The sequence below is a fragment of the Suncus etruscus genome, chromosome 4 (genome assembly GCF_024139225.1).
Source record: "Suncus etruscus isolate mSunEtr1 chromosome 4, mSunEtr1.pri.cur, whole genome shotgun sequence".
In the NCBI taxonomy this organism is placed as follows: Eukaryota; Metazoa; Chordata; class Mammalia; order Eulipotyphla; family Soricidae; genus Suncus; species Suncus etruscus.
The window spans coordinates 119,622,193-119,641,973 of record NC_064851.1 but is presented as its reverse complement, the minus strand read 5'-3'; the positions used below and the strand labels follow the sequence as shown (position 1 = coordinate 119,641,973).

The window sequence follows — 19,781 nt, the reverse complement described above, 5'->3', positions numbered from 1 at the left end:
GACGCCAGGGATCGAATCCATGTCCATCCTAGTTTAGTACGTGTAAGGCAAACGCCCTACCACTTGCACCACCTCTCTGGCCTCCTATTTTTTTTTAATTTTTATTGTGACCAATGTAAATTAAAAGTCTTTCACAGTTATATTTAAGGTAATGATAGTGAATTAGGGTCATTCACACCACTAGTGTTGCCCTCCCTCCACACTGTTTCAAGCTTGCATCCCACACCTCTCTCTTTTGCTCCTGGGACTACTAGGTCCCTTTTGCATATAATTTGTTGTATATTGGGAATCTTGATTCTGTTGTCATTAAATTTTTATATAACCCACCATACTCTTTTTTTCTATTATTTCTAATTCTAATATTTTTTTTACTTGACACTTAATCTTTCTTGTGTTTTGTTACCTGTGACAACATTTGAGTTTGTAAAATATCTTCATTATGGTATCACTAAAGTCATAATAGGATTTACTGAGCTGATTGGTGTTTCTGTTTCTTCTGATATTATTTTCACTCATTGAACTTGATGGGTTTCCTCACTGGTTTTCTAGTTCATGCTGTGTTGGAGATGAGTCTTTATAGTTAGACCTCTTGGGAGATTAGGTTGGAGGGATTAGGCTGGAAACTATTCTCTTTCTTCTCTGTCCATCTTCACCAAATGTCAGGAATCCTAATTGTGAGACTCATATAACTTATTGAGTAGCTCTGTTGCACCACTGCATAAGCATCTGCATGTTTTAGGAGTTCTGTTCTGTGTCCTTAATATAGTTCAGATCAGGTATAGAAGCTTGGACATAGGCAGAAGAAAGGGACTCTGTCTCTGTTCCAGTGAGATCAGACAGTAGCAAGTCTCAAATTGAATGGCAGAGCAGCAGAAAGGTCAGGAAGGAGCTGGGGTGTGGGCCCTTAAAATGGCACAGTCAGATGTGAAAATTGTAGGGTCCTGGACAGAAGTAAGAGGGTCTGCCTCCCAGAATAGGCCCAGTGATGTCAGTCAGAGGTGACCCTCACGTGGAATGTCATAGCAGCAAGCAGGTTTTACTGATAAGTTTTTACTGATAATTATACCTAAGTAAAGGAATAACAAATAAAAAATTGATAGCCATTTATCATGGGGGATTTTAATAGAAATTGAGCTAAACAACAAATCTTATGAAACACATTTATTTCTCTGCATCTCGCTCTCTTAATATTATGAGTACTACTTTCTTGAGTTATGAGTAGAAACTTTACCCCTCAATTTGTAAGCTACAATTCAAGTGCTGACTCATCTTTTAAGGCTTCTTAATTTACTTTAAGGCTAAAGTAACTTGCCTTTTAGGAAAATTAACATACCTTTTATTTAATAGCTTATAGAATTTCTCATCTTGTTTTCTATTAGTCTGATTCACTTACCAAACTATAAATATCTTAAAATCAAGAAATGTGCATTTTTGTTATTGTAATTCATTTGTTTTTTTGTTTTTATTGTTTTTTTAAAGTTCATCTCTTTTAACTTTTATTTAAATATGTATTTATTTATTTTTACAAATATAACCCAAAGAACTAGAGCAATGGGTCCACTTGCCTTCTATGAGACCTTGAATTTGATCATCACAACCATATAGTCTTCCAAGTACTATCCCAAGTAATCTGAGCAAGCCACCACTGGTTTGGTCTAAAACAAGAAAACCAAAACAATAAAAAATATCCCAACATAATAGTACCTATATTACTGTTTTATACATGAAGCACTGTACCGAAGTGCCACCAAAGTGCCAGAATCCATCTACCATTCTCCTAGGCCCCTTCCTCCTCATTCCTCTTAGCAACCTTATAACAGTGTTCATTGTATTTCAGGGTTGTTTTCACTAGGAATTGTCTAATTCTTCCTTTGCTCTACATATGAGTGAAATCACCTGGTGTTTGTCCTTTTCTTTCTGACTAACTTTGCATGAATTACTCCAGTTGCATCCAAATTGCAAAGAACAGCAGATGACATCTTATCTCAAACTTAAGTATCTAGCAGTCCATTGTGCATAAATACAACAATTTCTTTATCCACTTATTAGTTGTTGTTGTTGTGGGTCCTTCTTTAACTAACATGATGTATCACATTCATTGATTTATCTATCCTGAACCATCCTTGTAAGGATGGGATGAATTCCATTAGATCATGAAGTATCGTGATTTAATGTATTACTGTATTTAATTTGCTAGGATTTTTACTGAGGGCCTGTCCATAGGTTCATAAGAATACTAGTATGAATTTTCTTTTTTCTTTTTTTGGTAATTGTTTCTGACAGCATGTTACAGCTTTCAGTATCAAAGTAATGTTAATCACATAGAAAATATTCAAGAGAATTTCTGTGTCTTCCGCTTCATAGAGGAGTTTGTGAAGGATGAGTAAAAGACCTTCTTATTGATTTGGAAAAATTAGTGAACCAATTTGGCTTGGGATTTCTTCTTGGGGATGTATTTGATGATTGAATGACTTAACAGACAACAGTGGGCCTATTCAAATTTTCTGCTTTCTCTTGACTCTAAGACTAGAAATTTCTACATTTTCTTCTACATTTTCCAACTTAGTTGTATAAAATTGTTGCAAAATCTCCTGATCTTTTGTATTTTTTTTTTTTTGGTTTTTCGGGCCACACTCATTTGATGCTCAGGGGTTACTCCTGGCTAAGCGCTCAGAAATTGCCCCTGGCTTGGGGGGACCATATGGGACGCTGAGGTATCGAACCAAGGTCCTTCCTTGGCTAGCGCTTGCAAGGCAGACACCTTACCTCTAGCGCCACCTTGCCGGCCCCTATCTTTTGTATTTTCAAGATGACAATTGTAATGTACCACCACTCATTTATGATCTGATATAATCTAGGTTTTTTCTCTTATTTTTTATTTGTAATTTTACAATATTTTATAAAATAAACTCTTAATTTCATTAATCTTTTATTTATTTAAATTACAATTGAGGTAACATGGTTACAATAGTACTGACATTTCTATTTTTGAAGTATAAAGTCACTGCATTTTCACCACTACTAAAGTGACAAAGAAAGACTCTTCATCACTTTCTTATATTACTTCTGTATTCCTCTTCACTGCACAGTATAGAGACTAAAGTAGTGAGCTTTGATCTTTGAATATTAAAGCTTAAATTCCAGTTTCGTTATTTCTCTTTACATAGTATTCTTTATATAAATAAATGATTAATAAAAGTATTTTGCCCACAGAGCTTTAAGAGTGAAATTAACTTGACAGTGTCTAATATAGAATATAATCTTAATTTTTTAAGAACATATAGAAACCCCATTTAAACATGAGTGATTAAGTTAATCTTTCAAATGTAATACAAAATGTTTCAGGTACAATGATGAAATTAACTCACAAATGGCCATGTCCCAATGTTTTAAAAATTTTGTCACAATAATTTAATATTTCTTACATCTATTTAATATTAACATGAATAAACAAATATCTGATATTTATTCATAAATAAATTTTAAAGCTAAATTATAGGATAATTATGAATAAAATATGTTCTAAATTAACTATTATATGGAAACTATTTTCCTTCAACTATCTAAAAATATTAGAAAATATACTTCTCAAATACCTTTTACAATTTTAATTATACAGTGACAGGTTTTGTCAATACTTAAAAGCACAAAAATACATCTTAAACAATCCAAATAATTTAGTTTAAAAAGACATTTTTGTAGCAGATCTGATTTTATATATTTAAATAAGTATAACAATTACTGGGTAATTTTTAATTTACTCAATGGCTATCATTTGCTACCTAAAATATGCACAGAGAAAATGCAAGACTAAGATTCATATATGTATGTACATATATAGCATTCTATATATATTATACTTTGAAAGGAAACAGCATTTTTCTTCACATCTTCCCATAGCATCAGCTAGACTATTATGTCACTAAGATTTTTATGTATTTGAAAGCTGCAGAATACCGATACATTTTTGCTTGTAATAAATGTTTCACCAAAACATTCTCAATGATTTTTTTAATTCTCTAAAAATGACCTTCATTAAAAATTTACTTGGGAGCTGGATATATAGTACAACCAGAAGTGCATTTTCCTTGCATATGGTAAACCCTGGCTCAATCCTTGGCATCCTATCTGGTCTCCTAAGCACTTCCAGGAATGATTCTTGAGTGTGTTGCCAGAAGTAACCCCTGAGTACCACCAGGTATAGTTGCAAACCAAAGCAAACCCAAAATAAGTTTATTTTATTTCTTTTACTGTCTTAAGTTTCTGTCAGTCTTGGGAATTGCCATAGCTAATGGTGTTCACGAGTACTTCAGGCTGTGTGCTGGGGGATCACGTGTATGCCAGGTTATGTGCTGGGGGAATCACAGGTAAAGCATGAACTTCAACTCATTGAACAACAAATTAATCATTTTTGTCATTTTTAACATCAAATTGATTTGAGCTGAGTGGTCCTAAAGTTATAGATGTTGCTCAGTTGATTTTTATTATATCCTATTTCTTCAAACAAATACTTATCCCTTATTCATCTTAAAAACAATTTAAAAATGTATACTAAATGAGCATTTACTGTTCACTAAGTGACAAACACAATAAAACGATATATTATACATCTATTTTATAATTTTTAAATAATGTATGAAATTTTAAGAATTGATATTTACTAGCAACATATTGTATTTTTAAAAAATTTAAATGTTTTTTAAATATTAAAATAAAATATATTAAAATAAATAATTCAAATAAAAAACATAAAATTTTTCTTAAAATATTAAAATTAAATATACTGGGGACCAGAGCAGTGACGTAAATGGTAAGGCATCTGCCTTGCATGTGCTAGTCTAGGACAGACCATGGTTTGATCCCCTGGCATCTCATATAGTCCCCCAAGCCAGGAGCGATTTCTGAGCATATAGCCAGGAGTAACCCCTAGCATCACCAGATGTGGCCCCAAAATAAAACGAAACAACAACAAAACAAACAAAATAAAATAAAATATTCTGGGGACAGAGCAATAGCCCTCTGGGTAGGGCATTTGTCTTATACAGAGATTTGATCTCTAGCATCCCATATGGTCCCGGAGCCTATCAGGAGTGATTTTTGAGAACAGAGCCAGGAGTAACCCGAGTGCCACCAGGTATATCCCCAAAACAACAAATAGATAGATAGATAGATAGATAGATAGATAGATAGATAGATAGATAGATAGGTGTTAAACGTTCAAGAAAATGTCTTTAAAACATGATTTTTGCAGACACTTTTTATCATTAATAACAATTATGTACCACTAATCTTTTAACATATGGTCAAACTTACAATAATTTAAAATAAAGAACAACACATAGAAACCTAGCAATTTGAAATATAAATATAAGGACTTGAGTCAATGAAAAAGCTAGATATTAAAGTGATAAAACAGAAAATAAATCATTAACTTTATGGTTATTCAATTTACTGTGCATAAGTCATTGCTTTTTAAAAAGATTACACTACTTTCATTGGTTGGCTATTGTATGTTTCTTAAATCAACACAGGACTCAGGGTTAGGTTACTGGTTCTATTTATTTTAATCCTACCTACTCACTTATGACAGATAGCTCAGTATAAATTATGTATCTGGAGATATACTCTATTTAGAATTACATTTTACTGAGAATCGAATGAACATTATAGGTATTTAAATCTGATTAATAAATCAGCTTTAATTCTTTCTGGAAACTGAAACAAATTTATAGAACTAAACACTAAAATCTCTTTCAACTACACTGAAGATAAATTTTATCATCAAAATGTTTTGTGGGAATTATGTAAGTATAATTAATAATTACTTCTAAAATTTTTCTTGTTTGAGATTTGAACCTTATTTATAACATTTCACTTGTAGTATTCAAATACAAGTACTTTCAACAGAAAATTTGATATTTTAATTTACTTTCATTATATGCTAATTGGAAGCTTTCAATGTAACTATTAAACTAAAGTTAAAATAATTAAATCTCTAGTTTATGTGCACTCAAAATAGACTATTTTTTCATAAAGACAATTTTACCTAGATTTTTTTATGTTACCTAAGAGGGTTATAATTTCTTATATAACATCACAAGAATTTATTTGTCACTATAGTACTTCTCTTTATGAAAAACTAAAATTAAATTCATTTTAAATCTATTTTAAAATATGTAGATTTAAAACTATCTATGTAGATATTAAATTTTTAATAATTACCACTGAATTTAAGTATTGTATAAATATATTTTATCATTTTCTTTGTTCCCTTTTCTAAATTATTTCAATATAATAATTTGCAAACTTCTGAAAAGTCAAGATATAGATTGGACTGTTTAAGTGCATGTTTAAAAATAAATTCATTACAGTTGTCTTCAAAAATTAAATGGGCATATTTTTATCATGCTATAAAAATACTTTTTATTTGGTTAAACTTGGCACAATAATATCATCTACTCATACACAAATGATTGATTCTTAGACATTGTTGTTTAATAATGTGTTCAAATTAAATTTAAGTAATGATTGAAAATATAAGTTCTTTCTATTGATATTACTTAAGTATCTTAATTTTTGAGAGGCTAAGTCTAATTAAAGTTGAAAGTTCATATTATTTCTTTATTTACTGTGAATTTTATATAACTACAGATGAGTTAAAATTTAGAAAAACATGATAATTTAATTTAGAAAAAATAGTATTTCTTCTTTCTATTCTTTATATCTATCTGAAAAGCATAAACAATGTTCTGTATATTATGTACATAATATAAAATGTGCCTATATATAAATTTATTTAAAATAGAAAATATTTGAGTTATAGTTTAAAGATTATTGAAAGTTATAATAATAAAGTATTTTATGAAATATGATTTTATTCTAGAGTAAATAAGGAAAACTAAAGATTTAATAACTGTATTTTTAAAAACTTAAACTTTATTTTTAGGATCAATCACATTAGAGATAAACTTTAGCCTTTATGTATTACTTAAATGTCAGTGAGTTTTGAGGATAAAATGACCCTGCATAATCACAGTTATTAAATTTTTAAGGATTACCTATTAACATAAGAAAAAAGAAAAAAGTGCAAGTGGTTAGAATTTAGCATTAAAGAGTTCAATACTTGATGTCGTGTTTATCTATTTAATTTCTATTTGGACTTGGAATTCTCAAGAACTGTACTCTTTCATAGGCAAGAAATCAAAAGCTATCATATTCAGTATAGAGAACTGAGTTAGCTGATTATTAAAACAAAATTCTAGTTCTCTATGTAATAGTTCTGACTCACTTTAAATTATATATGAATTTATATACTTAATTAAAGTATAACTTACTTTGAGAGTTACTAATTATAACATATATATATTTTGTATATATGAAATATATACAAGTCAAGAGGGAAAAAACATACAAATTCAGTGACAATTCTATAAGTAATAAGTATACATGTTTAAAAATTACTTCCGGAATTATAAAGTTAAATAACTCAATGTCTAGGATAATTTAAATGGGTTAGCTATATTAAGAAAGTAAATTTACTTATGACACTTTAAGTGTATTTTACTTATGTTCTAACTGTAACACTGTTTATATAAAACAAGATTTAATTAAATGATTATTACAAGCCAGAACTTTTGATTTAGTAATTCGTCATGTATATGAATTATCTTGTTTTCTATAGAATACAGGTCAGCACTGCGGAGTGTTAAGAAAAAAATAAAACTTTCCCAGACCACAACCAAACCTGAGCATCCCTATTTTAGTATATCTCAAGCTTTTATACACTTTTTATACACTAAACTAATTTTCTTCTGAATATATTTTCTAGTTCTTCCATAAAAATTGCTGGTTGAGCTAAAAGTGCCAGAGAAATTATGCTGCATTAATACTGACTTCATTGTATAAAGAACTGATCCTTTGTGAACCCAATTAAGCAATATAAATTTAGCATTAGTATCTGCAGAATGAAGCTCTTACTCATGAATTTATGCCTAGAATATCCCCAAAACAGCAAAGTCAGATAAAATCGACTTAAATGATATCTACATGGGCAACAAGTAATTAAGTATTTTAGTCCCGCTAGTTAGAAATAAACAGGGGTGTACAGCTGTTAATTGCATGTACTCAAGAAAGAGCTCAGTAAGTCAGAAACAAAGTCATGGCATACTAACCAGGAGTGACTGAAGGCTGAAAAGCCTCCTAAGGGAACCAAGGCTGTTAACTTAGGCAGGTCATTTTTAAAGTAGCTTTTCCCTGCTGAAAAGATATTCCTGGGAGAAAAGTTTCCATCCAAGAAATCTGACTTTGACTGTTTATCTGAAATATGACTTACTGCGCAAATATTAATAAAAGGTTATTCATACTTTAGATTGCCTTTTACTATCGCAAAGCTACATTGTCTGAACTTTACACACTTTGATTCAACAAAAGTTATGAATTATGCTGGTTATGTTCAACCTTTACTGAAGTTTCTGCTGAAGTAACAAGATTGGAAAAGTAGAATGTAGCAACTTTTCCTTAAAGAGATAAATAATGTTCTAATTTTTTAACCCCACAAAGCAGTCATAAGTAGTTTTAATGTCTGAATTATTAAAACATGATTGTAAAAGAATGGTTAAACACACTCAGCCATTTTACCTTCCTCTGTGTGACTAATTTACTAAATCTTTCTGTACCTTAATTTTCATACTTGTAATATAAGTACGATAACTGTATCTTTATCATAAGAACTGCTTGAGAACTAAGAGGCAATTACAGTAATAAGAATTTCGGAGTTGTACAGTATTCTCAAATAAGGAAGTTATTATTAACTAATTTATTAAGTAGCCAACCTTGCCCCCAATTAAATAAATTCCCTGACATTTATACATAATTTCACTTCTAGGAATAAGGTTAAGTTTGTATCTATTGGTAAGATGAAATCTGTGTGTTTATTGTATATAAGTGCAATATATATATAATTTATATGCAGACATAAAGAAAGCATCTGCAATAATAACATGTTTGGAAAAATTTGAGAAACCAGTTCCTCATATAACAATACAAGTTCCCTATACCTATCATCATTCTAAAAACTTTTAATGTCACTTTACCTGTTAACTGCATTCTCTTTTTTCTAGAGATCGCCTTAAAAAGTATTGTATTCAATTCCTCTATTTCCATTTGCTTTGAGTCAATATAATTGGGTTTTTGCCCGAAGTATCACCACTGAAACTATCTCAATGAATTTAAGCAGTGACCTATAAGTACCTTAACCTGCCCAATACACAGTCCTCATATTACTGAAAAGGCAAATAACCCATCATCAACTTGCCAACTTTATGTAATAGACTCCTTCCTGCCACTAGTTCGCATGTGAGGACTGCAAATAAAATTACTGAATTTAATTGTTAAAACACTACATTTGATACATACATTCATCTATATGTAGAGACTATCATTCTGGAATTGCAAATTACTAACATAAGAAGAATGTTAAATAAATTAAGACAAATCTGGATCCAGTTCACAAGTTCTAAAAAATGATTACTTACCCTAATAGCTATAGCAATTATAAAGTTTAAATTGTTGAATCATTTCTACTTTCCAGTTTTTCAGGTTACATATCATAAGGCATGCAGAAAATATGAGATTTTCTAATAGCCATATATTTTTTGTGATTTTTAAATGCAGATTATAGCAAATCACTTCTAAAACTATTCAAGTTCTGTTTTAAAATGGCAAGATAAAATTCCTTAGAAATAATGTTTGAGCAATGTGAGTCAGAGCTATCTTAAATGAATAATATATGGTGTGACTAGTTACAAAGGAGAAAGCAGACATAATGACACCATCTAAAAGGAATTACTTAGTTATTTGTCATTTAGAACCAGCTCCTAGATCAACACCCAGTCCTATTTACCAAAGATTTCTTCTATTAGCAGAAACTCCTAATCAGGAGTCTCTGTTTGATTCATCTAAAAGCAAGGACGTACTATAGAAATCATAGTTTCGGGGCTGGTGAGGTGGCACTAGAGGTAAGGTGTCTGCCTTGCAAGCGCTAGCCAACGGAGGACCTCGGTTCAATCCCCCAATGTCCCATATGGTCCCCCCAAGCCAGGGTCAATTTCTGGGCGCTTAGCCAGGAGTAACCCCTGAGCATCAAATGGGTGTGGCCCAAAAACCAAAAAAAATAAAATAAAATAATTCATAGTTTCAAAGGTCATGTTGTCAAACTTCCTACAAAAACTCTTTAAGTGTTCATAAAACTACATAGGGTTTGTGAATCATCCATCATAAAAATTTGCTTCTTAAAAACATTTACTTAATGGAGATGGAGCAGTGACGCATCAGTAGGGCATTTGCTTTGCATGCACTGACCTAGGATGGACCTTGGTTCGATCCCCCGGCAATCCATATGGTCCTCCCAAGCCATAAGTGATTTCTGAGTGCATACCCAGGAGTAACCCTGAGCGTCACCAAGTGTGGCCCCAAAACAAAAAAAGTTACTTTGTTAATAATTCATCTTTTCTCAACAGATATATTCTTTCTCAACGACACCTTTCTTCATACATTCTAGAAAATTATGCTAGAAATAATTAAGAAAATATTTTAAAAAAATGAAAGCATGCACAAAATGTAATTATAGGCTATTTACACATGAGATGATAAGTTACATATACTTCCATTATATAGTATAAATAACTTAATTGACAAGCTATTCCTATTTTTATTTGTACATCCAATTTTCTTACAAATTGCCATAATACAAATATGAAAATTTTTTCTAATGCTTTGATATCCAAATAATTTATTTTTATATTAATATCTTTATTTAAACACCTTAATTTCAAATATGATTGTAGTTGGGTTTCAGTCATGTAAAGAACACCCGCCTTCACTGGTGCAACATTCCCATCATTACTTTTCTATCTTAACTGCATCATTTGAGAAATTACCTTTGAAATAAGCAAGAATTGAAAGTGTTGTAAGTTCCCAAAATATAAAAATAGAAAGTACTTTAATTCCAGAATACAAGTTGTTCCAAGTACTACATATTATTAATGTTTTCTAAAGTAAATGAATTGTATTGCATTTGTTGGATTCTTCTTATGAGGTTGATATCATTATAATTATATTCTCTTTGCGCCAAAGCAATAGCACAGCAGGTAATGCATTTGCATTGCATGCAGTTAACTAAGTTTGATCCTCATTATACATTATTATCCTGATTCCTGCCAGGAGTGACTCCTGAGCAGTAAAGCCAGGAATAAGCCCTGAGCATAACAGGGTGTGGCCAAAAATGTAATATTTTAAATTATTGCTCAATTATTTAGAGATATTGACTTTATTATGTATGAATTCTGCTAAGTATAAAGGAAAAAAAGAAAACAAAAAAGATGTTGAAAGACTGAATCACTGGTGTTTAGCATACATAAATCTCTGCAAACTTTTTGTCACATCTATATTAATAAATCAATCAGGCACACTAAGCAAAAAAAAATTTCACAGTGTATATCTAGACCCTTTGCTTCAAAAAGGCCTATTTCTGAATCCTTAGTGACAGCTAAATTCATGTTTTGAAATCTAAAATTTCTTTTGCTACCAAGGTCACAACTGGACTTACAGTACATTCCATACAGCTTTCATAGTCATTATCCTAGATATTTGGAATAGTAGTAGAAATGTGTACAGACTTGGCAAATCTTCCTTTAAGATATTCAATAACTTCTAATTACAACAATACATTTCTCATTCTTATATATATATAAAATGATATGTGTTAAATAAAATATTCCAGGTATAAAAATGGCAACAGAAAACATTCTGTTATTTATTTTGCAGAGAGAGATAAGTATAAAATAATACACCTCAGAATCAGAGGCTTATGTATGATTTAATCTGTGAATGATAGTCAAAAATACAGTGATTCAGATTCACTCTAAAATATTTATTCTCTCCTAAAAGATGGAGGAGTATCTATATTATGATCTATATTTACTTTGTTTTGAAAAGAATATTTATGTACTGTTTTATTTGTTACAGGTACTAATCATTAAAGTTGATGTAGTGTACTATGCAAATATTTTTTCATGTCCCATCCTCTAGAATTAACCACTTTCCCAGCTCTGAGATTCTCATAACTATATATAGGTACTTAAAAATTCAAGATTTGTGTGCTGTAAGCACTGTCCACCTGTATTTTCAAAGGACAAAACAAACAAAAAGGTATCTTCCAAACCCAATATTTTCACTTTTATTTATATATGTGTGAACGCATAGCTGTATCTATATGTATGCATATGGATGTATGTGCATGTATGCAAACAATTATATCTTATCTGCATACATGTTGTCTACTTTTTCTCTCTGTATGTCTCCTTTTCCCTCATCTTTCACTCTCTCTTTCTCTCTCTCTCTCTCTCACACACATACAGTGTCTCAACATATTCTGGACATTCTACAAACACTGAAACTACATTAAGTTATTCAAATCCTTACAAACCTACTGGAGTTACCCACCCCTTTACTTACAGAAACTAGTCTAGTCATGCAGTCACAGCTTTTGCTGTTAGCCCCAACAGGAATGTACTATATTATCTAAGTGCCCAACTTGATGATGATAATTCATCATCTTTAGTGTTTACTCACTTTCCATGACATGGTTTGCTAGAATAACATCTTCTATCTCTATTTTTTAAAACATAGTCTAGTCAACTTCTCTGAGTTGGATGGTGGTGAAAGAAAATTTCTATGTTTTCTTTGAAGAAATATCCAGGGTGTTTTATCCTTCACTCTGAAATGTGTATTTACCATTAACCATGTTGCTATCATGCTGGAATGTTAATGAAAATCATTCACATTTGTTTCACTTTTTTATTTTAAGAAGTCATGTGAATGATTTAATCCCATTGTCATACATTCTCAATGTTTCTGAATTATATAAATGTTTTTAGTACAGATTTAACATTTAAACTTTACACCTCTATAACTGTATTTTAATAAATAAAAGTCATATAAATGCATATAAACTTTATTATAGAAAATGCAAATTCATTAAGCAAACATTAGGAAAAATTTAAGAGCATTATTAATGCTTCACATATAAATAACCATTGGATGTTACTTAAACATAAAATAACAATTTTAGAATTCTTTTCACATCTGCTGACTACCGTTTTCTGAATCTATCTTGGGAGCATTGTGTAGTGTTAGTGACAGATGAAGATAACAAAATGGAGAGGGTGAACTTATATAATTTGGCTATACAATTTTCTGAAGTTTCTTTATGTCTCCTGACTTCTAAAATGCAAACTTCCAAAGGTGAAAATTTATTAATTGCTACTCAAAAGGATATGGATAGATTTTTACAAATAAAAGCAGAGCAAAATTAAAACCTTTGTAAAATGAGGTATTATAGAAAGATTAAAAATCACCTCATTTACTTAAAGACATTAAATATATTTGAAATATCAGTACAACTAAAAAGATATTTTTGAAGTAGGGGTTTCTTTTGCCCATTCTCTTTTGTACTCCAGGCTTCCTTCTGGCTCTGTGTTCAGGGACCACTCCTGGTGAAGCTTTGGAACCATGTGTTGCTGGATATAAAAACTGTAGCAGTAGCTTAGCTGCATGCAAGGCAGCTCTTCAAATATATGTTCTTATTTGGCTTCCTTACTTTAATTTCATCAAAAAATTTACTTAATTAACAAAATGCTGTCAAACACCAATATTAAACCAATTAAGATATAATGTACTTCTTTTACTTCTCACATCCTGATAATATCCAGTTGGAAATATTAGTTACTACTAATGCCTGTAAAGAAAATATCAACAACTAAACTATAACCAATTATATAAAATATAATTTTTCACACATAAATTATCAGAAGTCTAAAAATTTCTATTTAATGCTAAATGGAAAAAGGGAACAAGAATTAAGAGTTCTCTTGCTCACTTTCAGCTACATTTTCTTTTATTTTAATTGTGTAGAAATATCCAAACAACCCAATACTATTGTTTATCCACTATCATGAACCCAACCCAGACCCTTCAATTCTTTAAAATTATCATGGCAACAGACTGCTATATATTGGGATTTTGCAAATAAGAAATGAAATATTTTATCCCTAAATATATGTTGGTGCTCAATAAGTAACAGTTCTTTAGGGCTAATTCATAGGCTCAACAACAGGCAAAAAAATATTATCCAAACACATGCCGGTCCATACCCCAACCCCAAACATAGACTTTCTTTTTACTTATAACTGACTTACTTAAAAAATAAGAACTTCTATTGTTAGAACTTTGTTATTCTTTATAAATGAAAATGTTTTCCTTGAAAATATAAAAAAAGGTCCCCAAAGTACAGGTTATTTTGTCTTATACCAATTGCAATATATATGTATATCTATATATACATATATATAAGCTATAATAGAAAATTCAATGCCATAAAGTTAAATTTGAGATAGAATGTTAGCTTCATGCCATGTGTGGTTTCAAACTATTTACTCAGCCTCGCTGTCTTCTCATCTGTGAAATGAGGTTAATATTATCAGTCTCAGAAGACTGCTGATGTGATTACCATGGAAATACAGGTGTAAATATCTGGATTTGACAAATCTGCGAATTTGAAAATTTTTTAACACTTCAGGAAAACAAAAAATAATTAACTTGGTGGAAGTCTGTTTATAGTTTTTATTTATAAATACATTCTTGGTACACAAATTTTTACTAAGGTGTTCATCCAAATGCTTTGAAAAAATTATCTGCCTTAATAATGAAAAAATGTATTATTGCCAAAATGATAGTACAGTGGGTAGGGTGCTTGCCTTGCCAATGGCCAACCTGGTAATTCCTTATCTTCCCCAAGCCTGCCAGGAATGATCCCTGAGTGCATAGCCAGGAATAAGTCCCAAGCAATGCCAGATATTATCTAGACATTGTTTTTAATTTATTTTATTTTATTTTGTGGTTTTTGGGTCTCACCCGGCAGTGCTCAGGGGTTACTCCTGGCTCCATGATCAGAAATTGCTCCTGGCAAGCACGGGGGACCATATGGAGCATGGGGATTCAAACCGATGACCTCTGCATGAAAGGCAAATGCCTTACCTCCATGCTATCTCTCCGGTCCCGACATTGTTTTATTTTTATATTAAAATAAATATGTTAAAGCCATGCCATGTATTGGGGAATATGTCAAAGTAAAAAATAAAAAAATGCTTGACAACAAATCTGATTTTTAGCAATTTAGGCTGACCCCATAATTACAATAGGATGCAATTCATATATAGATTAAACAAAATGAAATGAGTTTTCTTTTTAATTTATGTTTAAGAAATGTATAGTAAGTTACAAGTAAACAGTCTACCACTAAGCATAACAAAACTCAAAGTCTGGTATTATACTAGCTTGGAGACTTTACATCTCTCTTCATTCTTTCTTTCCTGCATTCCTCCTTATATGTACAAATAGAATTTGCAAAGGTCCAAAATACTTCCTTTAAAAATTTAGCAGAAAAATACCTGAATTTGTGTTTATATATATTTTCTAATATTTCGCAGGGATAAAATCACATTATTTTAGTTTCCCTCTACAGTGTCTTTCTCTATGTAATATCTTGTAAACAGGGACTAGATTACCCTTATGTAATTCTGCCTGCTATAAGTATTAGGGACCATAGTAAAACTACAAAGAAAAAAAAGATGGGCAAATGCATATTTGGCCTCATTAGCATGGGATACTAAACAACTAAATCTTCAAGAGAGTCAATAAAAACAAAAGATCTTTTTTTCTCAGAAACGATTATGTAGAACTTCATCTTGATCAGCTTCACATAAGCTCTAGCTTTCTATTTCAGGAAAGAAGCCATTGTAACTGCAGTCTTATTCACTTTGATTTATGCTGTTCTCTGAGCTCCTGAGACATCTTTTAGACCCATCTGAGGGTGAAGTGACTGTAATGTGATTGCACTTGCAGAGTCAAAAGGACTCGTGATGTTACCAATGTTCTGTCTTTTCTAATAAGTCAGACTAATGAAAGGGGAGTTGCCTAAATTATTCACAATCTGGCTGGTACTTCAGTCAAAAGGAGGTGTAAAGACTTAGAGTATGTTCTGTATTGTAAAGGATTTCTCACTCAAAATCATTTTGTGACACAAAATGTTTAAGTATTTTCATATATATGTATATAAAACAATTATAAAAATGTTAAATGTTTAATAATACCTGTATGGTATAATTTACAATTTATTTTATAAAATACAATACAAATATATAAATTACTCTTCACATTTTTCTGTATTTCTATGTATTTTATGTCATTAATTCTAAACCTGGTTAAAACATAAAATATTTGTTCATACAAAATCATAAAATCTCTACTAATTTGAATTATTTAATATCTATAGTACATGCTGTCATATTATTTAGGATAGTTTTTATTTTAATATATAATGGAACCATTAATTATAATATTTTGTTACAATAAATAACTATTTACATTCATAATCTATAACAATATTTTATTCATTATATATGAGAATCTATTTCATAGGTATTTTACCATCTGAGATCAAATCATTAGTATTATATATATCAGTGAATATATAGTGAATTACTCCCAAAACAATTTTATTCTAAATATAAATAAAATTTCCAAAATGCCAAAGAAATTTCATTTTTGTTTTTTGAATTTTTAATTTTTAATATCTTTATTTAAACACCTTGATTACAAATATGATTGTAGTTGGGATTAGTCATATAAAGAATACACACCTTCACCAGTGCAATATGCCCATCACCAATGCCCCAAATCTCCCACCTCCCTCTGCCCCGCCCACTGCCTGTACCACCACCACGCTTTCTAAGTCCCTCATTCATTCTCATTGTTTTGATAGTTGGCAATGTAGTTATTTCTCTAACTGCACTCACCACTCTTTGTGGTGAGCTTCATATCGTGAGCTGGACCTTTCAGCCCTCATCTCTTTTGTATCTGAGAATTATTGCAAAAATGTCTTTTATTGTTCTTAAAACCCGTAGATGTGTCTATCTCCCTCTGACTCATTTCACTCAGCATAATAGATTCCATGTATATTCATGTGTGCTCAGAACTTAGCCCTGGTTCTGTGCTCAGGGATCACTCCTGGCAGGACTTGGGGGTGAGAGGAGAATTATTGGTTGTCAAGTTGTCAGGGACAGAAAATATTTCAGTGGCTTGTAAGGCAAGTACCTTACCTACTAGTACTTTATCTCCATTCCTTGTATTTACTATTTACTAAGAAGATATTTTGTCATGTATATTTTAGAGGGTATGTTTGGGGGCTGCAACTCAGAGTACTCATGTGCTAGTCCAACTCTGTGCTCTGGAGTGATCACTAGCAGTTCTCAGAGGTTGCAGCTGAAGCAGCTACATGCATGAATGCCTAACCTCCTGCACTATTTCTCTAGTCTCATCACTGATTTTCTCCTACTGTTTGTATCTTACTTTCCTAGATGAGTAACAGCTGCCAATATAAATGAGAATGATTGATTAAGAACCAAAACAAAAAGGATCTATTTTTTCTCATAAATTACATACAGGGCTGCAGAGATACAGTAAGTAGGGCTCTTGCCTTGGAAACAGCCAACTCAGGTTCAATCTTTGGCATTTCATATGGTCCCTGAGCACGACCAGAGTAATTCTTGAGCACTGTTAAAATCTTTGATATGAATTACTATAATTACTCTCTGTTGGACTCTTCAAACAGGCACAGGGAACAATCTTTCCAGCTCCCAATTTCAATCCCATGATGGATGCCCAAATGTTGGAAGGAGCATTCCAAGGATTTGGTAAATATGATAATTTCTAATTGTAATTCTTTTCATTTTATCTATTTGATTTATGTGCAAATAGTTGGCATTTGGCAGAAGACAAGCATTGAAAACAAGAGCTGAAGAATAAAAACAATAGAAAGGAATATAATGGTGATTAGATTTAACTTTATCAATGGAAAGTCCAAACAATATGCCCACACTAAAAATGTTAATTTAGTTTAATTCTTTTGCTTTGTATTCTAGCCTTTTAAAAATTTTAATTTACTATTTCTAGCCAAATCAAATTTCCTGCTATTTCTTCAAATGGTTCTGTTCTTCAATATTTCTGTAAACTGATTCAATACTACCTCTGTTCTGGAATATTATCTTTATCCCCTTGCTAATTTGCATACAAATTAATTGTCTTCAGAATCCTCTTCAAATGTGTCATCCTCTTTGAATCTTTTTTTGGAAACTAATGAAGTCAGCTATGTCAGTTTATGGACACCATCTTTTTATGTTCTCATGTCACCATATAATTTTTCAGTTTGTTTGACTTTCAATCTCATGTTTGATATGAGATTAGCAACCTAGTCTGTGAGTTTCCAAAGCATGAAGCATACAGTCATTTCATAGATGAATGCTCAATGAATTAAATGAAAACATAGAAAAATATATAAAAAGTTGTAGAAACATTTTTAAAATGATTTAATACTTAATATATAATATGGAGCTGTTTAACAACCTTATATTTAAAATAAAACTTATTTTAATGTCTATAACAAAGATAAGCAAAGAGCCAATAAAGAAAACTTTTTATAAAATAGGCATTCTTTGGGCCTGAGCAGTGGTGCAGTGGTAGGGCATTTGCTTTGCATGAGGCTGACCTAGGAAAGACAGCAGTTCGATCCCCCAGCATCCCATATGGTCCCCGGAGCCAGGAGCGATTCTGAGCACATAGCCAGGAGTAACTCCTGAGGATCACCAGGTGTGACACTAGAACCAAAAAAAAAAAAAATACACAGACATTCTTTGATAAAAGAGAAAGTCGCATTCTCTACCCTTTGGCAAATAATTCCCATTCCTCCCATACTCCACTCTCTGGTGTGCCTTTGAGTTTAGCCATTTTAGTGACCACTTTTATGTGATCTCATATAATATTATCTCTTCTAAATTAGTACACCTAGCACAAATAATGTCCTCAAAATAGATTCAAGTTGTCTCTTTTTGAAGGGGGTGGCACAACAGGCTGTGCTCAGTGCTTACACCTGGCTCTGTACTCAAAAATTACTCCTGGAGTGGGCCAGAGAAATAGCACAGCAGTAGGGCATTTGCCTTGCCTGCAGAAGGATGGTGGTTCAAATCCCGACATCCCATATGGTCCCTCGAGCTTGCAAGGAGAAATTTCTGAGTGTAGAGCCAGGAGTAACCCCTGAGCGCTTCCGGGTGTGACCCCCCCCCCACCAAAAATATTACTCCTAGAGGACTCAGGCAGCCATGTAGGATACTGAGACTCAAACAGGGGTTGGCCACATACAAGGCAAACAACCTACCTGTTGTGCTATTGTTCCAGTCTCCACCCATGTTGTTAAATGGGAATACTATCTTTATTACTGAATAATATTTATGCTTTCTATATCATCTTTCTAATAATAGATACTCTAACATTTATGTCCTATTTCTTTGCATGTGATTTGTATTTCCCTAAAGGCTAGTGATACTGAGCAGTTTTTTCACTTGTTTGCCAGTGTTTTTCACTACTAAAAAATAGTCACTATTATTAGTTTCACTATTATTATTATTTTCACTATTAAAAAATATACTCAGGTCCTGTACCCACTGTTTAATTAGTATTTTGACTTTTTTAATAATTATACATTTTAGGTATTAACTTCTCATCTGCTATATGGTTTATAACTAATTCCTCTGATATTTTTGCTTTGCAGAAATCTTTTTATTTGATGTAATTCCATATGTTGATTACTAAATTGACTACAATGCTTTACT

General features: G+C 31.5%; 1 protein-coding gene across 1 annotated transcript in view; it reads left to right on the top strand.

Moving 5' to 3' along the window:
• Positions 1-19,781, top strand: part of ANXA10 (annexin A10) — a 147,313-nt gene that overhangs the window by 95,694 nt on the left and 31,838 nt on the right. Inside the window, exon 2 of the mRNA XM_049772677.1 lies at positions 17,729-17,810. Coding sequence (XP_049628634.1) covers positions 17,729-17,810 — 82 coding nt within the window. The remainder of the gene's footprint in view (positions 1-17,728; positions 17,811-19,781) is intronic.